The 25,658-nt window shown below is 32.5% G+C and overlaps 1 protein-coding gene across 2 annotated transcripts; it reads right to left on the bottom strand.

The window, feature by feature from the left end:
* Window positions 1-1,893: 1,893 nt before the first annotated feature.
* Window positions 1,894-19,555, bottom strand: LOC130612070 (uncharacterized). 2 transcript variants are annotated; one of them, XM_057433360.1, is made up of 24 exons: window positions 19,169-19,555; window positions 18,781-18,835; window positions 15,987-16,077; window positions 15,564-15,784; window positions 13,783-13,906; window positions 13,344-13,403; window positions 11,726-11,792; window positions 11,054-11,085; window positions 10,732-10,814; window positions 10,060-10,334; window positions 8,662-8,841; window positions 8,128-8,282; window positions 7,958-8,036; window positions 7,721-7,799; window positions 7,036-7,103; window positions 6,088-6,908; window positions 5,884-6,013; window positions 5,270-5,520; window positions 5,090-5,166; window positions 4,713-4,849; window positions 4,263-4,332; window positions 3,981-4,080; window positions 3,265-3,438; window positions 1,894-3,138 (listed from the first exon to the last, which is right to left on the bottom strand). In XM_057433360.1, exons 2-24 carry the CDS (start codon window positions 18,825-18,827, stop codon window positions 3,025-3,027), a joined length of 3,435 nt encoding a protein of 1,144 aa, XP_057289343.1. In that variant the 5' UTR covers window positions 18,828-18,835; window positions 19,169-19,555; the 3' UTR covers window positions 1,894-3,024. The 2 variants fall into 2 exon arrangements, with proteins under 2 accessions (XP_057289343.1, XP_057289342.1); XM_057433359.1 differs by having other exon boundaries at window positions 18,781-19,555.
* Between the last annotated feature and the right edge of the window lie 6,103 nt (window positions 19,556-25,658).

The following is a 25,658-nucleotide window of genomic DNA, read 5'->3' as shown; positions in this document are numbered from 1 at the left end:
AGTTTGATATATATTGTGTAAATTCACCAAGCAGAAGCGTTTTTTATAGTAAGCCTATGGATAATATTAGATTTGACATAATTGATGAGTTGCAGCGTGACGTATATATTGTTTTGATTTTGCGTCTACAACAATGGACAGACCGCAACGGTTAAAGAAATCAATTTAAAAAAGCAAAAAGCAAAAGTTTTTCATACATCAAAATGACACAAACACTTAACCCCATTCCCTAGCATCACTAGCTACCAGATTTGAGAAAAATCAAAACTTTTTTTTTTAAATTTTCTGCCAAGTAACTTTTGCCATGTTTCATAGATTTCTACCATGAAAAGGAGAGGGATATAGGTCTTGGAATGGCCTTGCAGTGATGGAAGTGTTTTGTTACCACTCTCTGACATGAAGTTTTGTTTACAAGTTCGCATATACTTCAACAATACACCTTTACGATAATTTGGGAAAATTAACACTCCATCACAGCTCATTTTCTGATCGGACGTGGTAAACATCACACTTTATAAGAATTTATTGAGAAAAAAACACGTTCTTTTGTAATGAAAAGTACACATAAGTTGTAGCTATCTTTCCTGAAAATTTGAAAGAAATTGATAGGAAGGAAGTTAAAAAACTGGAGAAAACACGCTTGTGTCTAACTAAATTATGCTGGGTCTCCTGTAGCTAAGTACTGACATGCACATTCTGCCCATTTAGGAGCAGTGGTGTGACATCAAACCAGCCTAGCAAGAGCTAGCTACGGCTTACATTATAATATCAAAGACTCAAATTAAATTAAACAGCCGGCTCTAATATTTACACCATCCTCTCTTCTGCCTGAATAACTACAGTCACTCTGTCAGTTTAACTGCCTATAAGTAAAGTAAACATGGCTGGGTTTAAAAAGTGAAAGAGTAAGTAGCTTCAACATATCAAACCACGTTTAGCTAGCTAATTAGCTAAACCTGAATAGTAAACCAAAGAAGAGAATAAAGACAGACAAACCAAACCAAACCAAAACAATCATAGAAGCAAACAACATAGAAGCAACAGACACGTGCCAGGTATTTCTTACCCGTTAACTGCATTCTTCACCGGAGAGTATATTTCGGAACTCTCCTCCTTGGAGTTAAAATTAAGAGTGAACATCGTGAAGATCCATCCTCCGCACTACGTACATATTTCATAAACTAAAAATTTTCAAGTTTTTTTGAGCGTGGCGGTGGTGAGTTATACTTTATCAGGGTAGCTTCTTTAATACACACCCACTCAATCATGTTTCAGGAGACACCCATTCTCATCCCTGAGCTCTTAAAGAACCCGGGATAAGAATGGGATGTGGACTACAAGGACGATTCTAGGGTATTTAACATCTGTATACAAAAACCTTATCCCGGCAGTTTGACATTCGGGGTTCTCTAAGAAAAAATATTCTCTTTTCCATGTTTTGTAATTATTGAAGAATAAGTAGAAAAGTAAAAAGTCGGCAGCCCGGACCACCGAATACATGAAATTTTTGTTAATGCTCGGTAAACTGCGATGTATCATCATGCCAGCGCTAGCGGTAACAAACTCTGAAAAAGATATTAAATAAAAAGGTGCAGAGGAATTGAGAGCTGGTCTGGAAGAATGGTGTGTTCAATAAAAAGATAAGTATTACACAATACTAATTTTTAAAATCATATCTTCTCGTTTCAACGAAGTATGAAGTTTTTTCCATTTCAAATAATATGCTCCTTGTTGACACGGCCAATGTTCTGTTGCAACCGCACATCAAAAATTTTTATAGTATGTATGTAAATAATATTCATCTTCGTCCCCAGGATCTCATGGCCCTGAGCCGTTATTATTACGGTGGGCAAACTGAATGATAAATTTATTACTAATTAAAGAACCAGTACAAAAAAGAAACATTTGGTCATAAAATTAATAAATTAATAAATTAATAAATTCATGCACACGTTACATCACAAACTATAACAACACATAAATACACCTCTTTTTTTACTACTTGTTAGCAATATTACATGCAAAGCTTAGGAAGAAAAATTTTGGAGAAAATATTTTCGTATTGATAAAACTCCTTTCCATGTGTTTCAAGAAGCGCCGAAATATAAGTTTTGATAAATACAAGAACTGTGGAAACATAAAAACAAGCGTCTTATGGCATTCAATTTTAAATTTAACGCTTCCATACACTGTATCCCAAACAACCTGAGTAATAAGTTATATAATAACTTAGCTTCCAATCCCTTTATCAAAGACTCTTCTTATAAAAATCAAACATCTTGTGATGGAAGTTGGTGTGTTTTGAGACTGAAAGATTGTTACATATATTTTTAACGATAGAAAGATAGTTGTGTAGGTAGTAAAGTAGTAAACACAAATTCACCAAAATGTTCAGGTTACCATGGAGACTGATGTCTTGTGACGTAAGAAAGAGACTAGCGTCACTCACGATTATATACGACACGATTGTCCATCAATAAAATATAAATACAAGTTTAAAAGTTTATTATATACAATCAGATGTCGTAGACAAAAATTAATCAAAACATAATTATGTTCTGAACATCTGTCTGTCGGGTATAAATAATCCGTAATTATCCAAATTCATCGTTATGTCACACGCTGAGCAGCTGACACTTGAATGTCAACAAGATATTACCACATTATTATACATGCGCATGGCAGTATATGTATTCTTATATATACATATTATTATCGCATACATTGGTATGCGTGTACATTCTATATATATGTCAGCGAAATATCGTATACATACGCACAGAAGTATGTGTATTCTTTTATATACATATTATAAACGCATACTTTGGTATGCATGTATATTCTTTTATATACAAATTGTTCTATGTACATTGTGTACAGTTATCCCTTCAGTTTCTTCACCTAGGTGTATTTACAGGAAATACGCCACTGACGCCCTGTTTCGATGAATTCGTATCCCGTTAAAGAGTACTTCTGTAAGACTGCCCTGCAGAAAGCTCGTTTTGAAAATATTTTTTTAGCAGGTTAAAAATCTTGATCACAACCACCACTCTCAACTTCTTGCCGTATACTATCCAAAAAAGATGAATGTTTTTTTTCCAGTTTTCGTTTTTGTGTTTCGTAGTTTCTTTTCTTCTCCTGTAAAAAACATACGAATATAGAAACAGATACGCAGTGAAATGTTGCCAAACGAAAATGAAAGTTTGATTGGTTTGCACAAAATTTAAACAATCAATCAGAACGAAAGACGTAACATGCTCCCACCTCCAGTTGTTCTATTTGTCTCTCCTCCTGCTTTGATATTCTTCTGGATGGTGCATTACCACTTGTATGACTTATTTTTCTCCCGACCGATTCTTTTCGACCAACCTGAATTGACGTACGTCGCGCTGCGTCTGACCTATCGTCGCCGCCTCTACCGACGACGTCACTAGTGTCCTGAAAGAATGAAAAAATAACGTAATTGGCACATTTCACAACAATCGTGACTTTCAGCGAAAAAAAAATCATTTTTAGGAGAAATATCTGATTTATAGCCACTTGACTTTTATACTAACAAAAATCCACCATTTATCAGAAATGTCACACGCTTACTTTTACCCTATAACCAATGAGGTTTACTATAACGTGTGGAACAAATAAAAATGCGAAACATATTAGTGCATTTTTGGGTAAAAATCGCAATAATTAATTTAAAACCTTGACAACTTGAAAATTTCGAGGCCCGAAACGTGCTAATTCGTTCTGCACTACAAGTGTGTGCCACTTGAAGTGTTTATTTTCTCTGATAAGAGCCTATACTATGATATTTTTAAGATTTTACTTTTTGATTATTTTGTTCTGGGTAAAAATTGTATCAAAAAATTTGTTTATCCTACCTAATTTGATGAAAAAATTAAGGCGATTGTTCAAATTACTGCTTATATATAAATAAATAAAAGCTACAAGCAATTTTTGATACACATACAATAACTTCTTACTTCAGTATCGCTAACCCATTCTTCTTCATCATTACTTTCCCCGCCTACGCCACTATCTCCGCCCTTTGAAGACGCCACAATTGAGCCCGCCTGGTCGACGCTGCAAAAAAAGACAGTTATTTATAAAACCAAGAAAACAGTGTTGTTTAATTATGCGTGAAGAGTGACGCCCTCGTAGCACTCAAAACGTGAACACATCTGCAAACTGAAAAGTCTGTTGCAAAGTTATTTCTATAGAAGTACATTTATCGCAGAAATGATTGAAAAATCTGCCATTCCTACCTGGGCTTTCTCAGAGCATGAGGATCTCTTAACATTTTCATAACGCTGTCTTTTCGACCTAATTCCTTCTCTAAAAATAACACATAAATATACACTTAGATTTTGTGGTAGTTAACATATTGTGAATGGCGACAATAGTACAGCTGCAAGAAATTGTCAAGATTCTTGGCTGATGGTGTCCAACCTTGCCGGTCTATTTTTAAGAATATAGTTTTAAAGTCACATAATTAATGCTAAAACAATAACTTATTTTTAGCCATTCTCTATCTTTTAAACTTGAAGTTTTTACCAAACCCTTTCTTATGTAATAGTTCATATGCAAATTCCGTGACATTTAGGGCAGAAACAAAAAAACCTTCGGATAAACTCTTAGTTTTTGTTTGTTTGGAGCAGGTTTTACTTAAGAATATGATGAAAACAGTGACGAAAAAATTCCGAAAAAGTGCTTACTCATCACTTTTAGTAATTGTATACACTCATCGTGTTGATATTCAATAGCAAGATCTAACGGCGTCCTGTCGTTGACATCTTTCACGTCAACTTTTGCACGATTGGAAAGTAGCCATTTCACACATTCAATATGACCACTAAATAATAAAAGTTTATACATATATAACAAATTTTCAAGAAAAGCAAAACGTTTTTTTACTATCCCTTCTAAGTTGTAAGATATTAAAAATCAAACAAATAATCAAAATTGCAAGAAAAATACAATATTATAACAACTATAAAATAACGAGAGAACCACACATAACACTTCAATCATGCACTTTCCAACTAAAGAACGTCCAATGTTTCCTAGCTGGTTTTTTTGGGGTTTTTTTTACCTCATTGCTGCAAGATGCAGTGGAGTAAAATCGTCCACAGTACGAGAGCTTATCGGACAACCCATGGCAGCCAGGATCTAAATAACAAAGTAATAACAAAAAAATTAACCGGTCGATATTGTTTTCTTGGAGACAATAACAACCACGGTACAACTCAAAATAATCAATAATTTTCTATACCATAATACAATTCACATGCCCGTTCATAGCAGCTAAGTGAATAGCTGTGTAGCCAGTAGGCGTTTCTGCCGTTAGCTGCACTCCACTCACTGATAACCATTTCACTAGATCCAAATGGCCAAAGGCAGCACTGATGTGAATAGGGGACCATCCCCTTTCATCTGCTTTGTTCTTTAAATCAGGTACAGCCGCAATAAGTTCTTTTACACGTTCTAAATCGCCATCCTCGCAGCACTGATGGATAGTAGGCCCTATAAAAATTATGTAGTGACATGCTAAGTATACAAGAGTAGCTGCTATGCGTGTAAGATCCCCTGTTCCTACGTAATATAAGTGCGTTGCTGCTTGTATCAAATGAAAGAGCTGTTCTCGCTTGCAAAAAAAATTTTTATAAATGATTTTGAATTTTTTGAAACATACTGAAGTGCAATCTCAAAAGGAAAAACAATAAGCCTATTGTTTCATACTTTTTTCAACCTGAAATTGTGCCAAGTATTTTTTATTTATAAACATTGGAAACGCGGAGACGTAACAAAAATGTTATATTCTGTCTCTTAAGTATTGCGCTACACAGAAAATGCAAAAAAAGAATAAAATAGCATATTTTCACCTACCACTTTTGATGGTTTCTTCAAATTCTTGTTTTTGCAGTTCCTCCTGCTTCTTTTCTTCATCTTTTGCTTTGTTAGCTTTTATACCAGCCAAAAATCCAGCCATGTACATGTCATCACTTGATCCGGAATACTAAAACAAGAAGAGTGCACATCGAGTCAATCAACGTTGCGCATGATACCACTGCGAACGAGTAAATCACTTACTGTCTTCTTTGTATCTTTGTTTGAAAATTCGATTTTGTCTTCATCATCACTGTCGTTTTTTTGTGGAGAAGATTTTTGTTCTTTTGCATTGTCTTCCTCAGAACTCACTTCGGAGGAGGAGCTTTCGCTACTACTATCAGAATCAGTCTCTGCTTTCTCAGGAGTTTTGTTGGAAAAGTCATTCTCCTCACGTTTTGGAGACGCTGGTTTACTTGTTTTATTAATACCCTTCGATTCCTGCTTCATCGGTGTTGGCGACGGACTTTGCTTTGGCTTGGGTTTCGGTGACGTGCGAGTAGGTGTAACTCTCCCTCTTCGTGCTTGTGAACTATCGCTACTGTTTCGACGAGTATTTCTTTTTTGGTTCAAATTCTGATCAATTTTATTTATAATACCACCAAGGTTTGCTTTCGGTTTTTCAACAGACTTGTCTCTAGTTGAACGCTTGGCTTCTCTTCTTCTTCGTTTCTCAATTTCACGTTTTTCTCTTTCAGTCTCGCTATCAGAAGATAAGTCTGAACTTGAAATGGAGGGCGTTCTCCTTCGCGGGGTTGGGCTTTTTGATTTTTTACTGAAAGAATTATTTCTTGAGGCAGGTTTTGTGCTACCTTTACTTGGTGTATTACTTCGCTGACTACCCCCATTAAAATTATCATTATGATCAAAGTATTCGCGAGTATTTTTTTTCGCGGTTTTACTTGTAGATGAATCTGAAGATTGTTTTCGCGTCTTCACAGGAGAAGTGCTACTAGTGTTGTCTTCACTCGACGATAACCGCCGACTCGAAATTTTTCGCTGTGATATGGAAGGGAGCTCGGAAACTAAAAGAGAAAAATACCTGTTTATTGAATATTCCAGATAACGGTGTACAGAGCTATACATATAAGGATATACATAGCTATATGACACTATATGTGACATAAATTTAAATTTTATAAAACTACTCACCTGGTATTTGTCTTGTCAGGGTTAAATCTCTTACAATTTGACCATCACCCTCCTTAGCAGATAACCATCTAAAGACAACATTAAACTTATCCTTTACGTTAACACCCACTAACGAGACACCACTGCACAAATCATTTGGCATTCTCAGTTTAGGCTGCGAACTTCTTTAATTTACACCTTTTTTTTACAAAAAAGGCGTGTTTACAATTTTTAAAATTATTAGTAGTATGCCTTTTAAAGTTCAAGGAATTCTTGAGACTGAAACTTTATTTAAAAGAAAGGAAAATATGAGCTTGCCTACGCTTTTACCCTAAGTACCAAGAAATTAGCATGCAATAATTATTAATTACATAGAAATTTGATAACATTATATTAAATGTTTTTCAATTTTCCTCAATTTAAACTTAACTAAGAAAGATTTAAAGAAACCTTCGGTTCTGTTGGAATCAAAGCTTTCGGCTGCCGTAACTGTTGATGAGTAATTTTATACCCCTTGGCAGGTGATTAATTTTATAGTACTTGATACAAGCTTTGAAATAAATCCAAATATGGCCTATTTCCTACCTTCCAGGCCCGACACACTCATAGATAACATTTTTGCCAGGTTCAATAACAAAGAAATAAACTTAAGGATCAGACAGAGTTAAGGAGAAATATTAGCGAAGTTAGTTCAAATTGTTCTTACTTTTTGCATTGGAAATTAAAAGCTCTTGTAGCCTTTAAACCTTCTCTAACCACAATGCGGTCCAAAAACCAACCGTCCGCTATGCGAAAAAACAAAACATTATTACAAATTACCACAAAATTTACCAATTTTCAGGTTCTGGAAAAACATAACGAAAACCTTGAATATAGAAATTACCGAAATTTTACTACAATTAAAAAACTACAGTGCTCAGATGTATGTTATATAAAAACTTACCTAAAGCTTTGCCATTATGTCCAATTCGAACATTAGATAGTTTTCCATGAAACATACAATCCAAGTCAAACACATCAACCTGAATTTAAAAAAAAACTTATTTAATAAAAAACTGTGCGCTTAGAACTATCATATATTGTCATCAATCACATTAATAATTTGAAACTTACCTGATTTCTCTGAAAGGGAACTTTACTTGATTTTGATTTTATAAGTGGCCGATCACCTGTGCTTCCATTTTCACCAAATATATTAATGATGACGTCACTATTAGTACTGGCACCAAGTTTGTTCCCAGTAACAACATATACCTCATAAGTGACCACTAAAAATAAATGATTGAATGAATGAATGAACGAATGAAATGAATGAAATGCGTGGTTGCTTTGGCTTTCAATTGTTATTGTGCTTATTATTTTATTGCCAGAGGTGTCAAAAGTGCAAAGACTGGAAGTTTTATTGATTTACGTACGGTGTTAAAATAATTCCTGCGCGAAAAAGGCGCAGTTACCCTACTAAAAATTAATCCGCGCGAAACAAAGAAATTTATTTATTACTTTCGTTTTGTTTTTGCAACAAATTTTCGTACATGCAGAGCACTTTTGCGGATCAAAATGAAAATTAAGATCGTTAAAATCATTATCGGTTACACCGCTCCTTTCCACTCCTAAACCTTAGCAACACTTAAAATATTTTCAACAGACCTTTTGGTTCGACACTTCTTCGTCTTGTCTGAGTCGACATATCCTCACTGCTGGGTTGCTCTCTGTAAGAAAGTTCGTCACCAGACGAGACTTGACTGTCACTCGCTTTGTCAACCACTTTCGGCAGAACGATATGATTGCTTCCTGAATGTTTCGGAGTTGCTTTGTTAGTTTGGGTTCCTGTAAAAAAAGGAGACTGTTACTTTCAAAAAAACACAGGCTTTAGGAAATTAGTCCCAGATAACCCCCAAGTTACCCAAAACTTCACGTTTTGATTGAAGGAGGAAAATACAGCAATGGAATCTCTATAAAAGTCTTCCAAAGCCACTCTACTCCAACAAAACCTTCTAATGTTCTTTCATGATTATTTCAAACATCCTAAAAACAACATGTGTGACAAGTTGCAACAATGCAAGACACATTATTTTGAAAGTACAATTTTTTATCTAACAAAAGTGTGAAGAATTTAATTGTTTAGACAATCGAAGTGGATCGAAGACGTGAATACGATTTAAAACCATGTAAAATTTGGATTGTGTTTAACTTGCTTTAAATGCAGGAAATTTAAAATGTAACATGACAAAGCAGAAAAGAAATTCTACATCAGTTTTCCTTTGAAGATGATCCATTGACTTGTTTTAATGGAATTAATGAAGACAACATCGAAATGCAACAGTCGAAGTGTGTACGTACGTACTTATAATACACCTTAATATTAATATTATATCACTAGTCGTTAGCCCGTGGAAAATCCACGGGTTCGCCCGTCCTTTTTATACCGCATTGCGTGCGGCATAAAAAAGGACTGTCTGACAGACAGACAGACAGACAGACAGACAGACAGACAGACAGACAGACAGACAGACAGACAGACAGACAGACAGACAGACAGACAGACAGACAGACAGACAGACAGACAGACAGACAGACAGACAGACAGACAGACAGACAGACAGACAGACAGACAGACAGACAGACAGACAGACAGACAGACAGACAGACAGACAGACAGACAGACAAACAGACAGACAGACAGACAGACAGACAGACAGACAGACAGACAGACAGACAGACAGACAGACAGACAGACAGACAGACAGACAGACAGACAGACAGACAGACAGACAGACAGACAGACAGACAGACAGACAGACCCTTCCCACTTGTACGCACCTATACATTTTTAGTCTGACCCCTTCCTCTAAGTGCGTACGTACTTTATGGATGCAAAATACAACATTTTCTACGCAAAATTGCTACTATCGAGCCTATAGAAAAACCGTTGTGTTTTAGGTATGGAGCTCCCACTAATGAATTGAATCAATTTAATCTCACAATCCAATTTCCAAAAAATCGCCTGGACAAAAATCAAACACTACATTACGTAAAAACACAAACCTCTTGTAATAGAGGTTTGGGTAGAAGTGTCTGCTTGTAGTTTGTCAGATTCTGACCAAACTGTTCGAGGAGTTGCAACAGGACTCACTTCAGTGGATGCGTGTGTGTAAAACTCGTCATCGTCTTCAAAGCTATCACTGTCAGCAGGTTTGGGTGGAGGTTTAAAACGACTGGATATGACAGCACTTTTTGGTCTTAACGAAATCTGAGCAGGATTTTTCCTCACTAGGTAGCCGTGTTCAAGCTTTTTAACATGAAAATCACTCGATTGGTTCCTATAAAACCAATAAAAATTTCCAAATGTAATCAGATATCACGTGACACAACGGAAAGAGTCGCATGGAAGAACACTATTTCGCACAAGATCATATCATTGATTCACAAGTTTTATTGCTAGTGGTCGAAAATTCAAGTATTGGCAAAATATGCTGCCGCTATTCTGCGTTAACGGTACCACATTAACGAGGTTGTCCATCACTGTTAATATTATGAGAAACATATACAGAGGCTTAAATTGAAATTTTCAGAAGCATACCAAGGGTGAAAAAAACACATGGTTACAAAACGTTTCTAATATTTTAAAACAATTTAATGTCGCAACAATGAACGGATTTGGGTAGTCATCAGAGCAACCTGTTTAACCTAAAAAGCATCCAAGCACATCACACCCACCTAATACTATCGTCGTCAGTTGATGTCAAGGAACTATCTTTTCTTGTTTGTTCTGCTGATCTGGTACGTGCTGATTTTGATGTCTGTATGATACAAAAAATAATAAAATGAATAAAAAGCACCAGAAAGTAATTATTCAAGACATTTGCTTCTAACATCTAAATTACGTGTTTCTACAGGTATATTAATCAACCAATCAAAGTTATATGTGTAATTGAGCATGTAAATAAATCAAACATGGATGCTCTCCAAGAAAAATAATATTGCTGAGGGAGGTTCTTGTTAAAGACATGTGTATTATTTCTGAAAAAAATGTACTTACAGTATTTAACTTATTTGATCTCTGTCCAGGATCTAAAAAAACAAAATAAAAGAGATAGTTAATGAAAATCAGCAGAATTTGAACACCGTTGCAGGAGTAACTGAATGGTAAATCCATTGCGTTTTCATTCACAGACTCCATAAAGTATAAGTTTGAAACATCTGTTCATAGCCTGCTATGTTCACGAATTACTTCGTTTAAATGTCAAGAATAAAAAATTGTCAAGAATAAAAAATCACCAAATCTAACGGAAAATGAAAACAAACTAATTTTTTTATAAAAAATAGAAAAGCAGGAAATTCAAAAAAAAAAATTACCACAAAAAGAGTGAAGCAACTACACAGTATCCATTTAACATAGATATGCCAAAAGAAAAATTATTTTTCACTTCAAGGTGATAGACATTCCATGGTTGTTATACAAGTAAAGTAAATAACAAGTTGAAAATAGAGTGAAAAGAAAAACATTAAAATCCACGTATTAGGTAAATATTTGGTTATCTTTTTAAATATATATAGAGAGTAATAAAAATGATATAGCATAGTAGAATAAAATTCTAATACTAAGTACCACTTATATACTAATGTTTTTTCAAACAATCTGCATTGATGATGCATTTAGATGTTGTTGTTACCACCAAGTTATGGTTTTCACAAGTAAACGCAATCTTACCTGAATAAGCACTCTTTGGTCTCAAATTCTGAACACGGCGAACAGCAGGTATTGCAGGAAAGCTGTCCTAAAATTCAGAGAAAAATAATGTAATTATATCTTTCATTGCACACAAAACAAAATAAAAAAATATCTACAGTTGCCACTATGCCAGTTTATTTTACATCGGTGTTATGGTAAAATTTCTTAACTACTTGTTGCAAACACTGACAGGTTACCTAAGAAATTATGGCGCAAGGAAATATCGCGAAGAAAAAATTGCTGAATTAAAGATTGCGAATTTAGCCAAAATTCGTAATCTGTTCTTCAGCAATTTTAAGAAAAAAATATAATTCGCAATCTAATTTTGTTGAATTTTTTTTTTTAAAAAAAGAAAAAAAAAGACGAGTTATTTCTGTCGTTGTTTTGTCATATAAAAGATTTACAGGGGGAAAGAAATTTTGAATAGAAATCTTAAAAAAATTTATCAAGCCATTTTGTGAAAATTCGCTATCTATAGTTCCGCAAATTCATGATTTTATCACCAATTCGCAATCCCTAGTTCCGCAATCTACCATTTTTTTTCTTTCTCAAAGTAGATATTATATCATTGAAATGAGTTTGTACAAATTACTTTTTTGTCAGGCAGTGTGAATGTTCTCCTCAACATGATTATTTGACAATCTATTTATCCTCCATGACGTTTTTTTTTAAATAAAGTTGATACTGGAAACAAACCTGACTCCAATCACACTTCACCTGGAGGTGTAACTTCCCATCAACAGAAAGTGCTAATAAATTTTTCAGCTGGAGGACGACACATGAACTCATTCACTAACAGGTACTGTATTATAACTGTACATTACGATCTTCTCTTTTTTATTCCTATTTTTAAAATTGTTAAAAATAGCTTTCTACCCCAGAACAAAGCGGATCATAAAGAAGGGTATTGATTGGTTATTTTATGAATTATTTATACAGAATTAAAAATATTTAAAAATCTATTTCAACCTTAGTTTTAGATTCAAACCCAGAAAAGTCACAGGTTTTCACTTCATTCAAAACAATAACAAATTTATAAGTGAAATTTATTATAGTAGATGTGTTTTAATGATGATAGGGAAGCCTAACTTTGGTCAGTTAAACTTTCGATAGCTACCTAAAAATATTTTGTACAGTTTGAAAAAAAAGGTACCTGTTTGTTTGTTTGTTTGTTTGTTTGAAAACAGACTTAACTGGCAACATTTTCACAGCATGTTTACCCTATTGCGTCTGCCATTTTGTTTATTTAAAAGGAACTCCCATTGACAACACACATAGAATTATCCACTGCTGTCAAGATGGAACTTTAACATTATGTTGTTCTGTTACCTCTAAACTGCATCAGGGTTGAATGTAAACAAAGAATCATTTGCATGGCCTAACTCTCCTGATTGCATTCCTCATTTTGCAACAGTACAGTTCACAATAAAACATATACTAGCTTTAGCCTGATAATCCTTCCAGGTACTGTTTCACAAAAGAATGGGTCAATAGCCAGTAATAGTGTTTTAAAACACGTATCAGCAAATTACAGGTCACACATTTTATGAATCATTCTTTGAATTTCAGCATTATTCTAAAAATATATATTTCTTACCTCGGAACTGGTTTGACTTTCCCTGGATTGTTTTCTATTCTGCGGAAGTGCAATCGTTTCCTACAATATTCACGAAATTTTAACTTTAAATGTTTTTTTATCCAAAGGCACATTCTCTGTTGTTTTATTTTTAACTTTTTTTCTTTGTTTATTTAGAATGATATCTTCATATTTTGTCAATATTGCATTTAATGTGATATTGTAAAGGAACCCTCAACACATTTTGAAGCTGTCATGTAAGCTACAGAAGTCATAGGACGGTACAAAAGGCCAATCCTATCCTCTACGCAAATTGTTAATATAATATACACATAAAATTGCAGACATTTTACAGCATAAGCATCCTGACAAACAATGTTTATTTTTACTTTATTAAAGCATGAACCTGCCGCCCATCAGTGCATATGAATACTTCTCCAAAATAATACTAGTTACTTACAGTTGCAACGAGTAATTTGGTTGTTAGATTAACTATTCGATCTCTTTCAGTATTTGTTATTTTCTGAGGTGGAGCACGTCGATAGACTTTCTGACCACGCCCAACTTTACTAGCAGACATGATTCTGAAAAACATGTATTATATTTGTGATTCTTTTGAAATATTCATATAGATAATCATACTGTCAATCGAGATTAATATTTATTAAATTACTAGTCCATAGGGCCCTTGAGAAAACTTACTTTGGCAGAAAAACAATAAAAAAAGATCCGTCATTTGAATTTTGATGATGTCAGCAATGACCCGTTGATACCCAATACCATTTTTTAGAAATTTATTTAGCCGTTGCCTATTGTGTAGAGCCTGACTGAAAATATATAGGATCATGTACTTTTGCAGACTGCTGAAGAGATATTGGGATAAAGGTATTTTGATGACATCATCAAACAGTCTGTTTCAAAACGGGTAGGCAGGCAGACAGGCAGGCAAGCAGATTTTGATGTTGGCAGACTCAGATGTGGTGTGTACTACAGATAGTCTAAATTATTTTTTAGATCTTTTGTAATAAACAGTGCAGGAGATTTTTGTTTATATCAAGAGGCTCTAATTAGGATGGTTGGGATGCTTGGTGATAAATTTCGTTTATTAATCGAGATCTAAAACATTCTGTGATGATTGGAAACAAAAAGAGTATCCTCTCTTCTTCTGTCCCAGACAGTGTACACTTTAAAAAATGTAACTTTATACATATATTCATTTTTGTGAAACTGTTTCTGTGTAAGGGATACAGATAAATAAGTTAGTGCAAACATAACTGTTAAGGTTACATGACCTTATACCCATAATAAATACTGCCTATTACAAAATAAAATTATATAAAAGTGTATATTTTCTGAAATCCAGATAAAATTTCCTAAAAATAGTGCTATTTTGATATAAAATAATACACTGGGAAGAGGTAAAAAAATTATTGAACACCTCCTTCAAGCTACTGTCCCTGAAGTTTAAAAGCTACAGGCATTTAAAGCTTATCGCAAATCTGAAAAAAATTTAAATCATAGAATTCAAATCTCCTTCCTTTTAAGTACTAAAATAATGTCTCGGTTTTTATGTTTTTAAAGTTCTGAATTTGAAATGTTCCATTTTTTGTTTTCCTGTTGCATTTTTTTAAATTCAACTGTGATTAACAACCCATTTTAAGGAGAAAATAGACACCGTTTAAGAGCTCATGCCTATTACATTAATATTTTATTTTTGTCCCCATATTCATAAACGGTTGTACCTTTTGGTCCAAAACGTAGGAGTGTATAGAGCAAAAAACAAAGAGAAATCTAGATTTAAACTTTGTAACAAAATAAATCTTGAAAAAACGTTTGTTGTTTTACATTTTTCCTTTTTTTCATCTTTTTTCTGTCTTTGTCTGAGCCTGAAGTATGTATTTTTTGTGTTTATAAAAGTCATGGCATATTCCTAATTTTTAGAGCAGTTTGACCCTTTTATGCTTATATAAAACAAGAACATCCAAAGTCCTCACAGGGCTTAATTTTTCTGCTAATTCTCAGCCTCAAAATATCAACAAGCCGTTCTTAATCAGAATATATGTTTTCAAATTTTTGAACTTAACATTTATCAAGTCTGTGACAATAAGGTGAATGAATTTTGTTTTGGTTTACTTAATATGTTATTTTTCTCTTTTTTAAGACTATTAGCTGCTCCAGTCCATATGTTGACTAATTCTGCAATCCAATGTTCTAAAACAATAAACCAAAGAACATACATACCTTTTTTTATGCACTCTTCTTCGCATTTGAACTGGATGTGCGTAAGGTGAAACGATAGTTGGGTTATTATATCGAGACATTTCTCGCTCCAAATTTAACCTTGCGACAGTTTCGTGATCAGACAAATCTTTTGATGACTGCATTTTGTTAATTTGATGTTTCAACTCATTTGACTTGGCAAGCTCATCTACATCTTCTTTGAAAAAATTGTTTACATGAACCTACAAGACAAAATGTCACTACTTCAAAAAGAAGTCTTCTTTTTTTAGAACACTACAGTGGCAACCAGTAGGAAACGAGAAAGACATGGATAATTTAAAAACTGCAAACACGGCACTATTCAAGTACATGGCTTTGGTTATTACAAATATAGCTCCAATAAGATCTATATTATTTGATCTCATAAACATGATTTATATCTACCTTCAACTTAGTTTGTGGCTCTCTCACAGGATGATAAGGATCAGATAAATCAAATCCCTGCTCTCTCCTTTGAATATGAAGATATTTTTTACTAAACAAAAAAATCATGCATTATGTCACAATTCCTAGCAACATAAGCAATACTGTGTTTTACACATTTCTGCTTAACCAATATACCTCAAGTAGCAAGCTTTTTTTAATTTTATATAACCTAAAATTATAATTTGAACCTGTCTTGGTACCAAAGGATAGAAGACAATATCAAAACACATGAAACAGTAATAACTTATAAAATTATAACTTAATAACTTGTTAAATATTTTTCATTAGCAGGGTTATAATATAATTAATGTATAAGCTGAGAAATCTGTTTTACAACTTGTTGATAAAACTGTTAGGGCAAACTATTTCCATTTCTATCTTTCTGTTATGATAGTTAAAAAGATAAAATTGTCCACACTTTAAAAATTATTTAAAAAATAAAAATTATTAACATCTGGCTAAGTAAAATAAAATGAAAAAAAGATTTCTTTAGAAGCACACATTATGCATATGACCAATAAAATTAGAGTTCATGCAACAATAAATTATTATACAGAGTATTTCTAATACTCTTAAAACTTGCTTTCACTGGTGTAGCTTTATGAATAAACAAAGCAACGATAATTTTTCTACAAATTGGTAGCGCAGTAAAAGTTTGACTTTGTAGTACTGTAATCTTTTAATTAGCTATTTTCATACGCAACTATTCCACTATTTAACACTAACCATTTACAATTGCCTCAACATCAAATTTAGTAAGTGATGGTATATTTCATATTTCACATGTACACAACTTGCTGTGTTGTATTATTTACTTACGTAACTTGATTTAATATGAAGTAATAAAGCTAGTATTAGAAAAAATTTTCCTCCTTAAATTCTGTATTTAAAGCTGACAAAAATGCACGCAGATGTTTTTTGAAAAATAATATATAAAAATAAACTTTTATGAATTATAAGAAGTTAATTTAGCATAACACAACCATAATTAATTAATGGATTTTAGATTTCCTATTTTAAATTATATTTAAATTTATATTAAAATTATGAATTTATAACTTTAAAGAAAAATTGCATTATTACATAATTGTAAAGAAACAAACAAACTACTTAAGGTATAAAAACAGGTAATAGTTTATACTTTTATTTACCTAAATGTTTGTAAACGACTTTAAAATGTATATATATGCACTGCAAATATTTCATGCCAGTTCTTAATGTATTAATTTCCATTCACGCTATTTAAAAAGCTCCCAAAAACTTATAGTTACCCTCATAAATACTGAATTTATAAAAACAATGTGTATTGCAATGACTGCTTATGATTTGTTATGTTTTACTAGCTCAATCTCACAACCTGTTTACTTTTTCTCTTGTGGGAAATCAGAATAAGATGAAATATGTACACATCCAAACCATGAATATCTTTTTTGCATTAATAGTTGCTTTTGATTTGTATTTTAATTTTTAATTAACCCCGGTCAAAAAAGTTTCTCCAGACATATTCTTACTTCTCTCTTTCTTAAAGTCTTTTTAAATATTAGAAATGTTTAAAGATTTTGACATTTTGTTTTATATACTATGACGTCATGTCGTTCCCACATAAAATTGATAAACTATAAAAAACTTTTTAAATGGTGTTTGTTTACTGGTACCATTTCCATAAAATCTGATAATCTTATCAGTGAATTCCATGAGACATGCAATCGCACTCACACCGGCCCACACACACACAAATTCTATCCAGTCACGCTAGCTATCGCACATGCAAAAAGTACACATCGCTTTTAAAAAAATGTATTGTTCTTCTGGAAAGTTATTTAAGAACATTTTTCTTTTTCTTTACTGAACGATTTCAACACGGGTCTGTGTCTTCTTGTGGTTTTACATAAATAAAAAAAATCGCATGTCCAAATTCTCTAATATGGATTCAATTTTGCAATTTGTTGCATGTGCGTTGTTTTCTCTACGGAATTTCATGAAATTCTCTGCTTATATTAAATAACTATTAATATTTCTATATGAATGAAACATAATAAAACCAGCTAAAAATGTTTTGTAAGTACAACATATGGGGTATTTAACACTGTAAGAATAAAAAAGCCTCAGACATTTTAAGTTAAATTTTGGTAGAAAAAAAATAAGATGCTTTACGCAAACATTTATTAAGCTTTTAGTCGTCATAAAGGTCATTTCGTATTCTCAGTTTCAAGAATTGTCCACTTGCTGCAACATATCATTGTTACTAAAAAAGTCATGGGGAATCAATAATGAATATGATTGCCATTTCAGGTTGCAACCCAATAGACTTAAACTGTACAATGGTCAAAAAAATTAACAAATATTAATGCCAATGAAATTAACTTAAACAATAACCAAATTTATTGCCAATTCTCTTACTTAATTAGTGAATCTCAGGAGGATATTGAAACAAGCCAAATCAAAAGCTAAAACACATATTACTAATAGAAATGCAAACAGACAATAAATGAAATATATAATAACTAAAATTTTACTGAAATTCATTAGTATACAGCTTACTGACCTACAAACGTTTATCAGCTGCCTATTATCTTGAAATATCTTTTTTGAATTTTTTTTTTTGGTTTTAAGAAAGTTTATAAATTATCTCCTAGCAGCAGTAATTGAAAGTGAAAGAATACTAATAGTAAAAAAATTATTCCAAGAATATTTTTATAATATTGTTTATTTTGTGTTAATTTTATCTCAAGGTACAAAAAGGTTTACTTACAGATTCTTGGCAACAGCCTTTGCAATGATACTTTCTCTTGTATCCATATTTACACCTAGAACATATAGCATCTACATTTTGTTGCAATCCTTTTAAAATATAGTTCAAAGATTCCTTACCTTGTTGCTCATAAATTAATTTTAAAGAAATAATGATGCTTTATTTTTGAATGATAAGTGTTTTTTTGTTGAAAGAAATATCAGGAGATTAGTGAGCACAAATAATCAATTTTCTTTAATTACACCTTTATGATTCAAGGTGGTAAAAAAATTGATAACCAGATGCTTCATTCTCATAACATTTGCATTTATAAGAGATGTATTGTTATACTGTTAAAACACAATGTATAAATTTAGGTTCATAAACAATTCTATGATGATGAACATACCTTGAGAAAAACTATGTATACTGGAATACTTTCATCATATCCATTGCATTACTTTTTGTGTGTGAGATGCTCCACCCAAATTATTGTTATTTTGCTAAAATACATTCTAAAGTGAAGTTTCGAAAAAAAATCATAAAATTAACGGGAGGGTTCAAAAAATTCATACATCAAATATTAAACACAAGGTTTATTAATCATAAACTTCACAATGGTTCGACTTTCTGAATTTTTGCGAAAAGAGGGTGGTTTAAAATTTCTCAGTGAAAAGACTGAAGTTGTGCAAAATAGGGGAGTCACTGTAAAAAGGGTGGGGTTGCTCTGTATTCTACAGTAAATTTTTGCTTTTTAGATTACAGAACGCAATTGTCTATTTTTTGTATTGTTTTAGTTTACACCAAGTTTTTATTTCTTTCTTTTAAAAGTTTCATTCCGTTTATTCATTAATATATATTTACATTTATGTTTCTGCCTGTCAAAATTTGTTTAAATTTAACAATTGTAAAAAAAATTAATAAACTCAGTAAATTAAGTTTGTGGCAATATTCAAAATTGGCAATGTTAGAAAATTGAAGAGACTATGCATTAAGAACTTGCTAAAAGTTCTTTAAATACCAGGTATTTTCAGTCACATTTGTTGATTATAAAGGTAGATAAAATTGACAAATGGAATTAGAAAAAGAATAATTTGATTTGCTTGAACTTTCTCTCACTATCAATTTATTGTAACTATTTAACATCACTTTTTGCACTTTTTGGTAAGTTCCAGATATTTTTTAACAACAACAACAAAAAGGGATTTCTGATTACTTTGAATAGGGTGTTTCCATTACATATCCGTTACAGAATGAAGATAATAGTTTGACAATAAGGGTTACTTTTAAAATATACAAAAGGTGGAGATCCTAGCTTATAAATGGAAGCTTTAAGTAAACTAGGACCCTTTTGCTAGACACTCATTAATAAACAGTACCATTAGGAACTGAAAGAACTATCCGGTGTAAAGAGTAATATTAATAATAATAATAATAATCTGCAAAAAATCTGCAAATTTTTCTCAGTTTTTCTTGCCTGCGAAACTTATGCAAGCTATTTTTTTTTTTTTTGAATAATACCTTAACCTATATTTAAAATTTCAATCACATTCAGCATAACCTACAAGCATTATTGATATGTACAATCAAATCATTAAAAATTTAACAAAATGTTATATTAAGAATAATAATTCTTTTTTCATTCATAGCTTATATGTGTGTCTTATGTAGCTTTCAACCCTAAAAAGCCTACAAATCACAGTATTTTGTCCTCAAATGATGAGAAATGACCTTATATTAAAGGGAACCTGAGGTATAAAATGATGTTGGCCTTATATATATTATAGAGCTTAAAAAGTTGGTAAACAAGTCTTTTAAAATTTTTTAAGAAGCTTTTTTTGTTCTCAAGATATTCACATTTAAAGAATTTCAGATTTAATTATGCTGCATGTCAAATTTAAGTAAATACCAACCTTTTGACATTTTCTGTCATTAGTAATTTTAGACCTGTTAAGAAATGTGCTTTGTTGTTGCATAGATAATATATAGGTGAATTGACTAACATAATTTTTTTTTGCCAAACTGACACTCGTTTGCTCGTCCCAGGCCTCTTAAATTTTTTCCAATGACCCAATAAATCAGGATCTGTAACTTGGTTTGCAATAACATTTTCTGGGTAAGCTTGTATAGGCCCTATATGTTTACTTACAAAATTTGATTGCAAACCGACATGTACATCCCAAGTTATGGGGTCGTAAGCAAAATATTAAGAGGTCTGGGACAAGCAAACAAGTGTCATTTTGTTAATCAATTCACCTTTATAATATCTATCAATTTTTACAGTTTGAATGCACATTCCTTAACAGGTCTAATATTACTGATGACAAAAAATGTCAAAATTTGCTATTACTCAAATATGACATCATAATTTATGCAGCATAATTTAATCTGAAATTCCTTAAATGTAAACATCTTGAGAACAAAAAGAGCTTTTTAAAAAATTTAAAAAGACTTGTTAACCAAAAATAAGTCCAACATCATCACGAGTGTGGAAATATTTTAATAGAAATCCATACTTAGAAAGTGTCACTTGTACATGTAAACACTGCTCACCTAACCTAATGTACCCGTAAAAGTATAGCTTTGTGCTTTTTATTAATCTAGTAAACTGGTTAAGGAAGTGCTATTGCGTCATTAATTTTGTTAGAAATTGTAGTTTAGGTGAAGCAATGCAGTACCAAAGTTGCTAAAAGAAAGGTTTATCGGGTGGTTTTTCATTAAAGTTTCTTTCATGAAAGAATAAAAATTTCTTTTGGTTCCAGATGTCATCTTCATTTTTAAATAAAAAGCAATATTACATAAACACATTTCATTTTTTATTGTATAATTTTGATCAGTTGCACCGGGACTCAAAGGCAAGGAAAAAAAATGCAAGGAGGTATTTGCTATGGTAAATAACATACTTATTTTTGCAACAAATATCGTTTAATTTAAAGTGCATGGTAGAACGCGGATTAAAAGACAGAAACCTAAGCTTAAAGGAGAACTGACAAAAAAAACTTTTTTGTTATAAAAACATTCCTATATATCCCAAAAACCTGCAAAAAACTTTTATTTTTTATGTCCAAATTTTTTCCACCATTATCAAACAATAAACAACTTAGTTCGTTCATATTTTGTTTATTTGTGACGTGACACAACATACATAGCTCCGCTTGTCTTGTGAAAATGGTTCGAGCGATGAAGAAAACAAGCTAAATTTCAGTACAACATTGTAGAAAAAATAATTTTCAAGAACTAAGAAACATGCGAAAGTAGGTAAACAAAGAAAAACTTTGAGACTGTTTTTGTTTTGTTTTGATAATACAGAATCACTTCCAGTACACTTTATTACGCATAATCAGTTGGCATTTTATTTTCAAGTGAAATGAAGTACCTGTTGTCTTTAAGGGTGTTTTCATACAAAAAATAATCCAAGAAAAATTTCATAATAAAGTTGAATACACATAATACTTATTTTTTTTCAAGTGATAACTCAACTCAAGTCTAAAACTCTAAAACTATATTTAAAACATTGAAACATCATTTATTCTGATAAAAATACTTATTTCAAAACATGATAAATAAAATTACTCTTAAAAAATCACAGGAGGCACAGCTTAGCATTCCCTTGTTTCATATATTCAGAATACGTTTGCTTAAATCCCTGCAGATTTGTCAATCACACAAGTTAGTATTTTTAGAAAGTCCTAACCGACACATGATGGCCACTGTAGGACTATTTCACTGTCATGATAGTGGCCACCATCATAGGACTACCTTGACCTTAAAAAACTTCAGAACCAAAGCTCACAAATAGCTATAGAAAAATTAACACAGTTCATATTCACATAATAACAAGCATTTTAAGCATAACTTGTTATCGTTAGTTCTCCTTTAAGAATAAGGCAGCTACAAGAGAAATAAACGTAGCGGCAACATCCGGTAGCAAACAATCAATCAATCAACATATATTCTTCCTAAAGCATTCTTACAACGATTGTTGTGAATATAAATATTCCATATAATAAAAAGCTTTAGTAGTAGCTATATAATAGCACATTGTGTGGAAACTTAAGCATGGGATTCTGCTCTTTTGATGACAAGAGAGACTTAGGGGTACAAATAGCTATCTACAACATTTTCCTCTTTTTCCTTTTAAATCACCTTGGGATGCAAAAGAGATTGTGGAGTAGAAATCATTGCAGGGTGACTGACTCCGATTTCTCATTCCATTGCCCGCTTCAGTTTCTAGGAAAGTTCCACAAAATGTTTTTCTGTGGCCACACTAAAAACATTTTTTTTAAAAAAAAAACCCTAAAATCTTATACGGTGAAAACAACCATGTATAAATAAATAACTTGGTTCATGCAAAGCCGGCACCAAACATTTTTCTTTTTTTTTTTTTTTTGCTATTATTTTTTTTTTTAACCCTAAGTAATATACAACACTTGTTGGCTCTGTTTTTATACCGATAGGCCGCCGGTGTACATTTTTTTTTTTTTTTAATAAATCATTCGTTATATCGTACCAAACATTTTTCTCCGTTTGCGAAAGCGTTTCCAGACCATTTTGTTTTTTGTTAAATTTACGGGGAAGAGATCACGAGAGCCTCTCTTGCCTTTTTGACATTAACGGTGGTAGCGGCTTTACTCGCGGATGATAAAAACGGTCATTAGGACAAATAAGTAGAGAGATAAAAACAACAAGAAGACCTTCTTCATCGTAACCTTAATGGACGAATAATTGGACAAAAAAATTACGAAGGCATAAAACACTGGGTTAGAAAAGAGCAATTCTAAAGATACGCCTGAGATGCCTTATGTCGTAGAGAGGAAACTAATAAACAACACATTTGTGTATCATTATAGAACAACTAACTCTCTTCAACTCTCATAACCCTCTATATATACAACTCTCCATCATCACGGGTGATTTATACGGCCGTACAATGGAATTTAAGCGCATTTGCCGGGGGTCTGGGGCGAGCTTCCAAAATTTTATAACAAAGATGCTGATAAAAGCACAACTTCCAATGTCGATAACAGAAATTTAAAATCTATTTAACTACCATTAACTAGCACTAAAAGAGAGTTTTATGATGCCATACGAATGAGATATCGGTGGGATTTGAAGTTCCTATCATCAATTTGTGTCTGTGGAAAAGGCTTCACGATTGACCATGCTATGTCATGTGTCAAGGGTGGCTATATTCATCAACGTCACGACGAATTAAAAGATACTTTGGCAAAAATATCTGAAGAGATTTCCAATGATGTAGAAACAGAACCGCGTTTACAACAGCTGACTGGAGAAAAATTAAGCAATTCTGCAAACTCAACATATGAAGCTAGACTCGACTAGCGTTAGAGGATTCTGGCAACGAGGTCAACGAGCATTTTTTGACGTAAGGGTATTTAACCCATTCGCTTTGACATACCTCAATCAGAAACTGCCTAATGCATTCAAATCGAATGAAAACATCAAGAAACGTGCATATGGAGAAAGAGTGCTAGAAGTAGAACACGGATCATTTACACCGCTGATTTTCACACCATATGGGGGATCCAGTCGAGAGACAGAACATTTTATCTCCACCCTGTCGCATAAAGTAGCGGAAAAAAGAAATCTAGAACAAAGTACCGTTACAAACTGGCTTCGAACGAAATTATCATTTTGTTTACTGCGTTCAGAAATACTCTGTATTCGAGGATCAAAAAATACAAAACGAAGGTTGATAAAAGTAGATGTTGATTGTCTCGAGATATCAGATGCAACGAGCCGATTTGTCAACTGAGAGATTTTCAAAAAAATTTATGTTTCAATATATTGAAACTCGAAACAAAAAAACTAGCATCTAAGGTCTTCAGATGTTGTGGAAAAACAAAAAACAATTTTGTTGTCGTTTCCAAGCGCAACAAACGTAAGTAAGACGAGACGGTAAATGTCAAGTCAAAAAGTGACCTAGCTAACAGGTCGGCAATAACGTTATGTAGAAATTTTCACCTAATCAAACTTATATGTTTCGAAAGCCCAAGGATTATACTTTCTATTTTTTAAATTTTCATACTGCTTTCAGTTTTTTTCTGAAAAATATTCTGAAAAAACTCAAATTTTCAAAATGGTGTCACAGACAGGATAAAAAGCTTTGGTCATGAAATGTGAAACTTTATGTTTCCAAAAAGCTTTTGACTAAGTTAAACAATAAAATTGGAAAGGCTAACAATTAAACTGGTTACATAATATTATTTTTTAGAATAATTATAGCTATAGAATGGCAGAACATACAGATCTAACCAAACTTTGTCGCATATGTGAAAATATTTTGAATGGAAGAGTTTCCTATCTTGTGAAGGAAAACCTTTCTGGCCTTCAGTCAGCATTTCAGGAGGACTTTAAGCAAGATGTAAACAAAATACATCCACCAAAATTTTGTAATAAATGCTACTGCACAATGCAAAATTGTAACTTGCGGGGCAAAAAAACATCAAAATGCCCAGTAAAATGGAAAGAAGGCAGTGCATCAAATTTCTCAAAAATTAAATCTAAGGGAGGACGGCCTATAAATCATAGATGTTCTACCCATCCTTATTATCGCGTTACAACATGCCTTTTCTTTACTGGGCAATTCCTATGCTTGCATGGTGGTTTTGACTTATAGGTAGGTACGCGCATCGAAGTCTAACTAGGAGAAATTTGGTGATAAATTAAATCCGCCCTAGAAAATTTTAAATAATAAACCATGCGCATTAAAAAACACAAACAATATTAATCCAATCCTTTCAAAAATTAAAAAGCGCAATGCTTTCATCGAAATATGAATAAAGCTTTTAAATGATAAAGCTCTTTTACTATGTAACGATTTTGTAACGTAATAATACTATTTTCCACCAGTCGCCCAATTTAGCTAAATTTTTAAT

Source organism: Hydractinia symbiolongicarpus, chromosome 10 (assembly GCF_029227915.1).
Source record: "Hydractinia symbiolongicarpus strain clone_291-10 chromosome 10, HSymV2.1, whole genome shotgun sequence".
NCBI lineage: Eukaryota > Metazoa > Cnidaria > Hydrozoa > Anthoathecata > Hydractiniidae > Hydractinia > Hydractinia symbiolongicarpus.
This window is presented reverse-complemented; position numbering and strand designations above follow the sequence as displayed.

Coding starts and splice junctions, on each gene's coding strand:
- LOC130612070 (XM_057433359.1), bottom strand. CDS start 18,851: ATGCTATATGTTCTAGGTGTAAATATGGATACAAGAGAAAGTATCATT. Junction 5,521..5,883: donor TGAAGAAACCATCAAAAGTG/GTAGGTGAAAAT, acceptor TAATTTTTATAG/GGCCTACTATCCATCAGTGC. Junction 4,081..4,262: donor CATGCTCTGAGAAAGCCCAG/GTAGGAATGGCA, acceptor CTTTTTTTGCAG/CGTCGACCAGGCGGGCTCAA.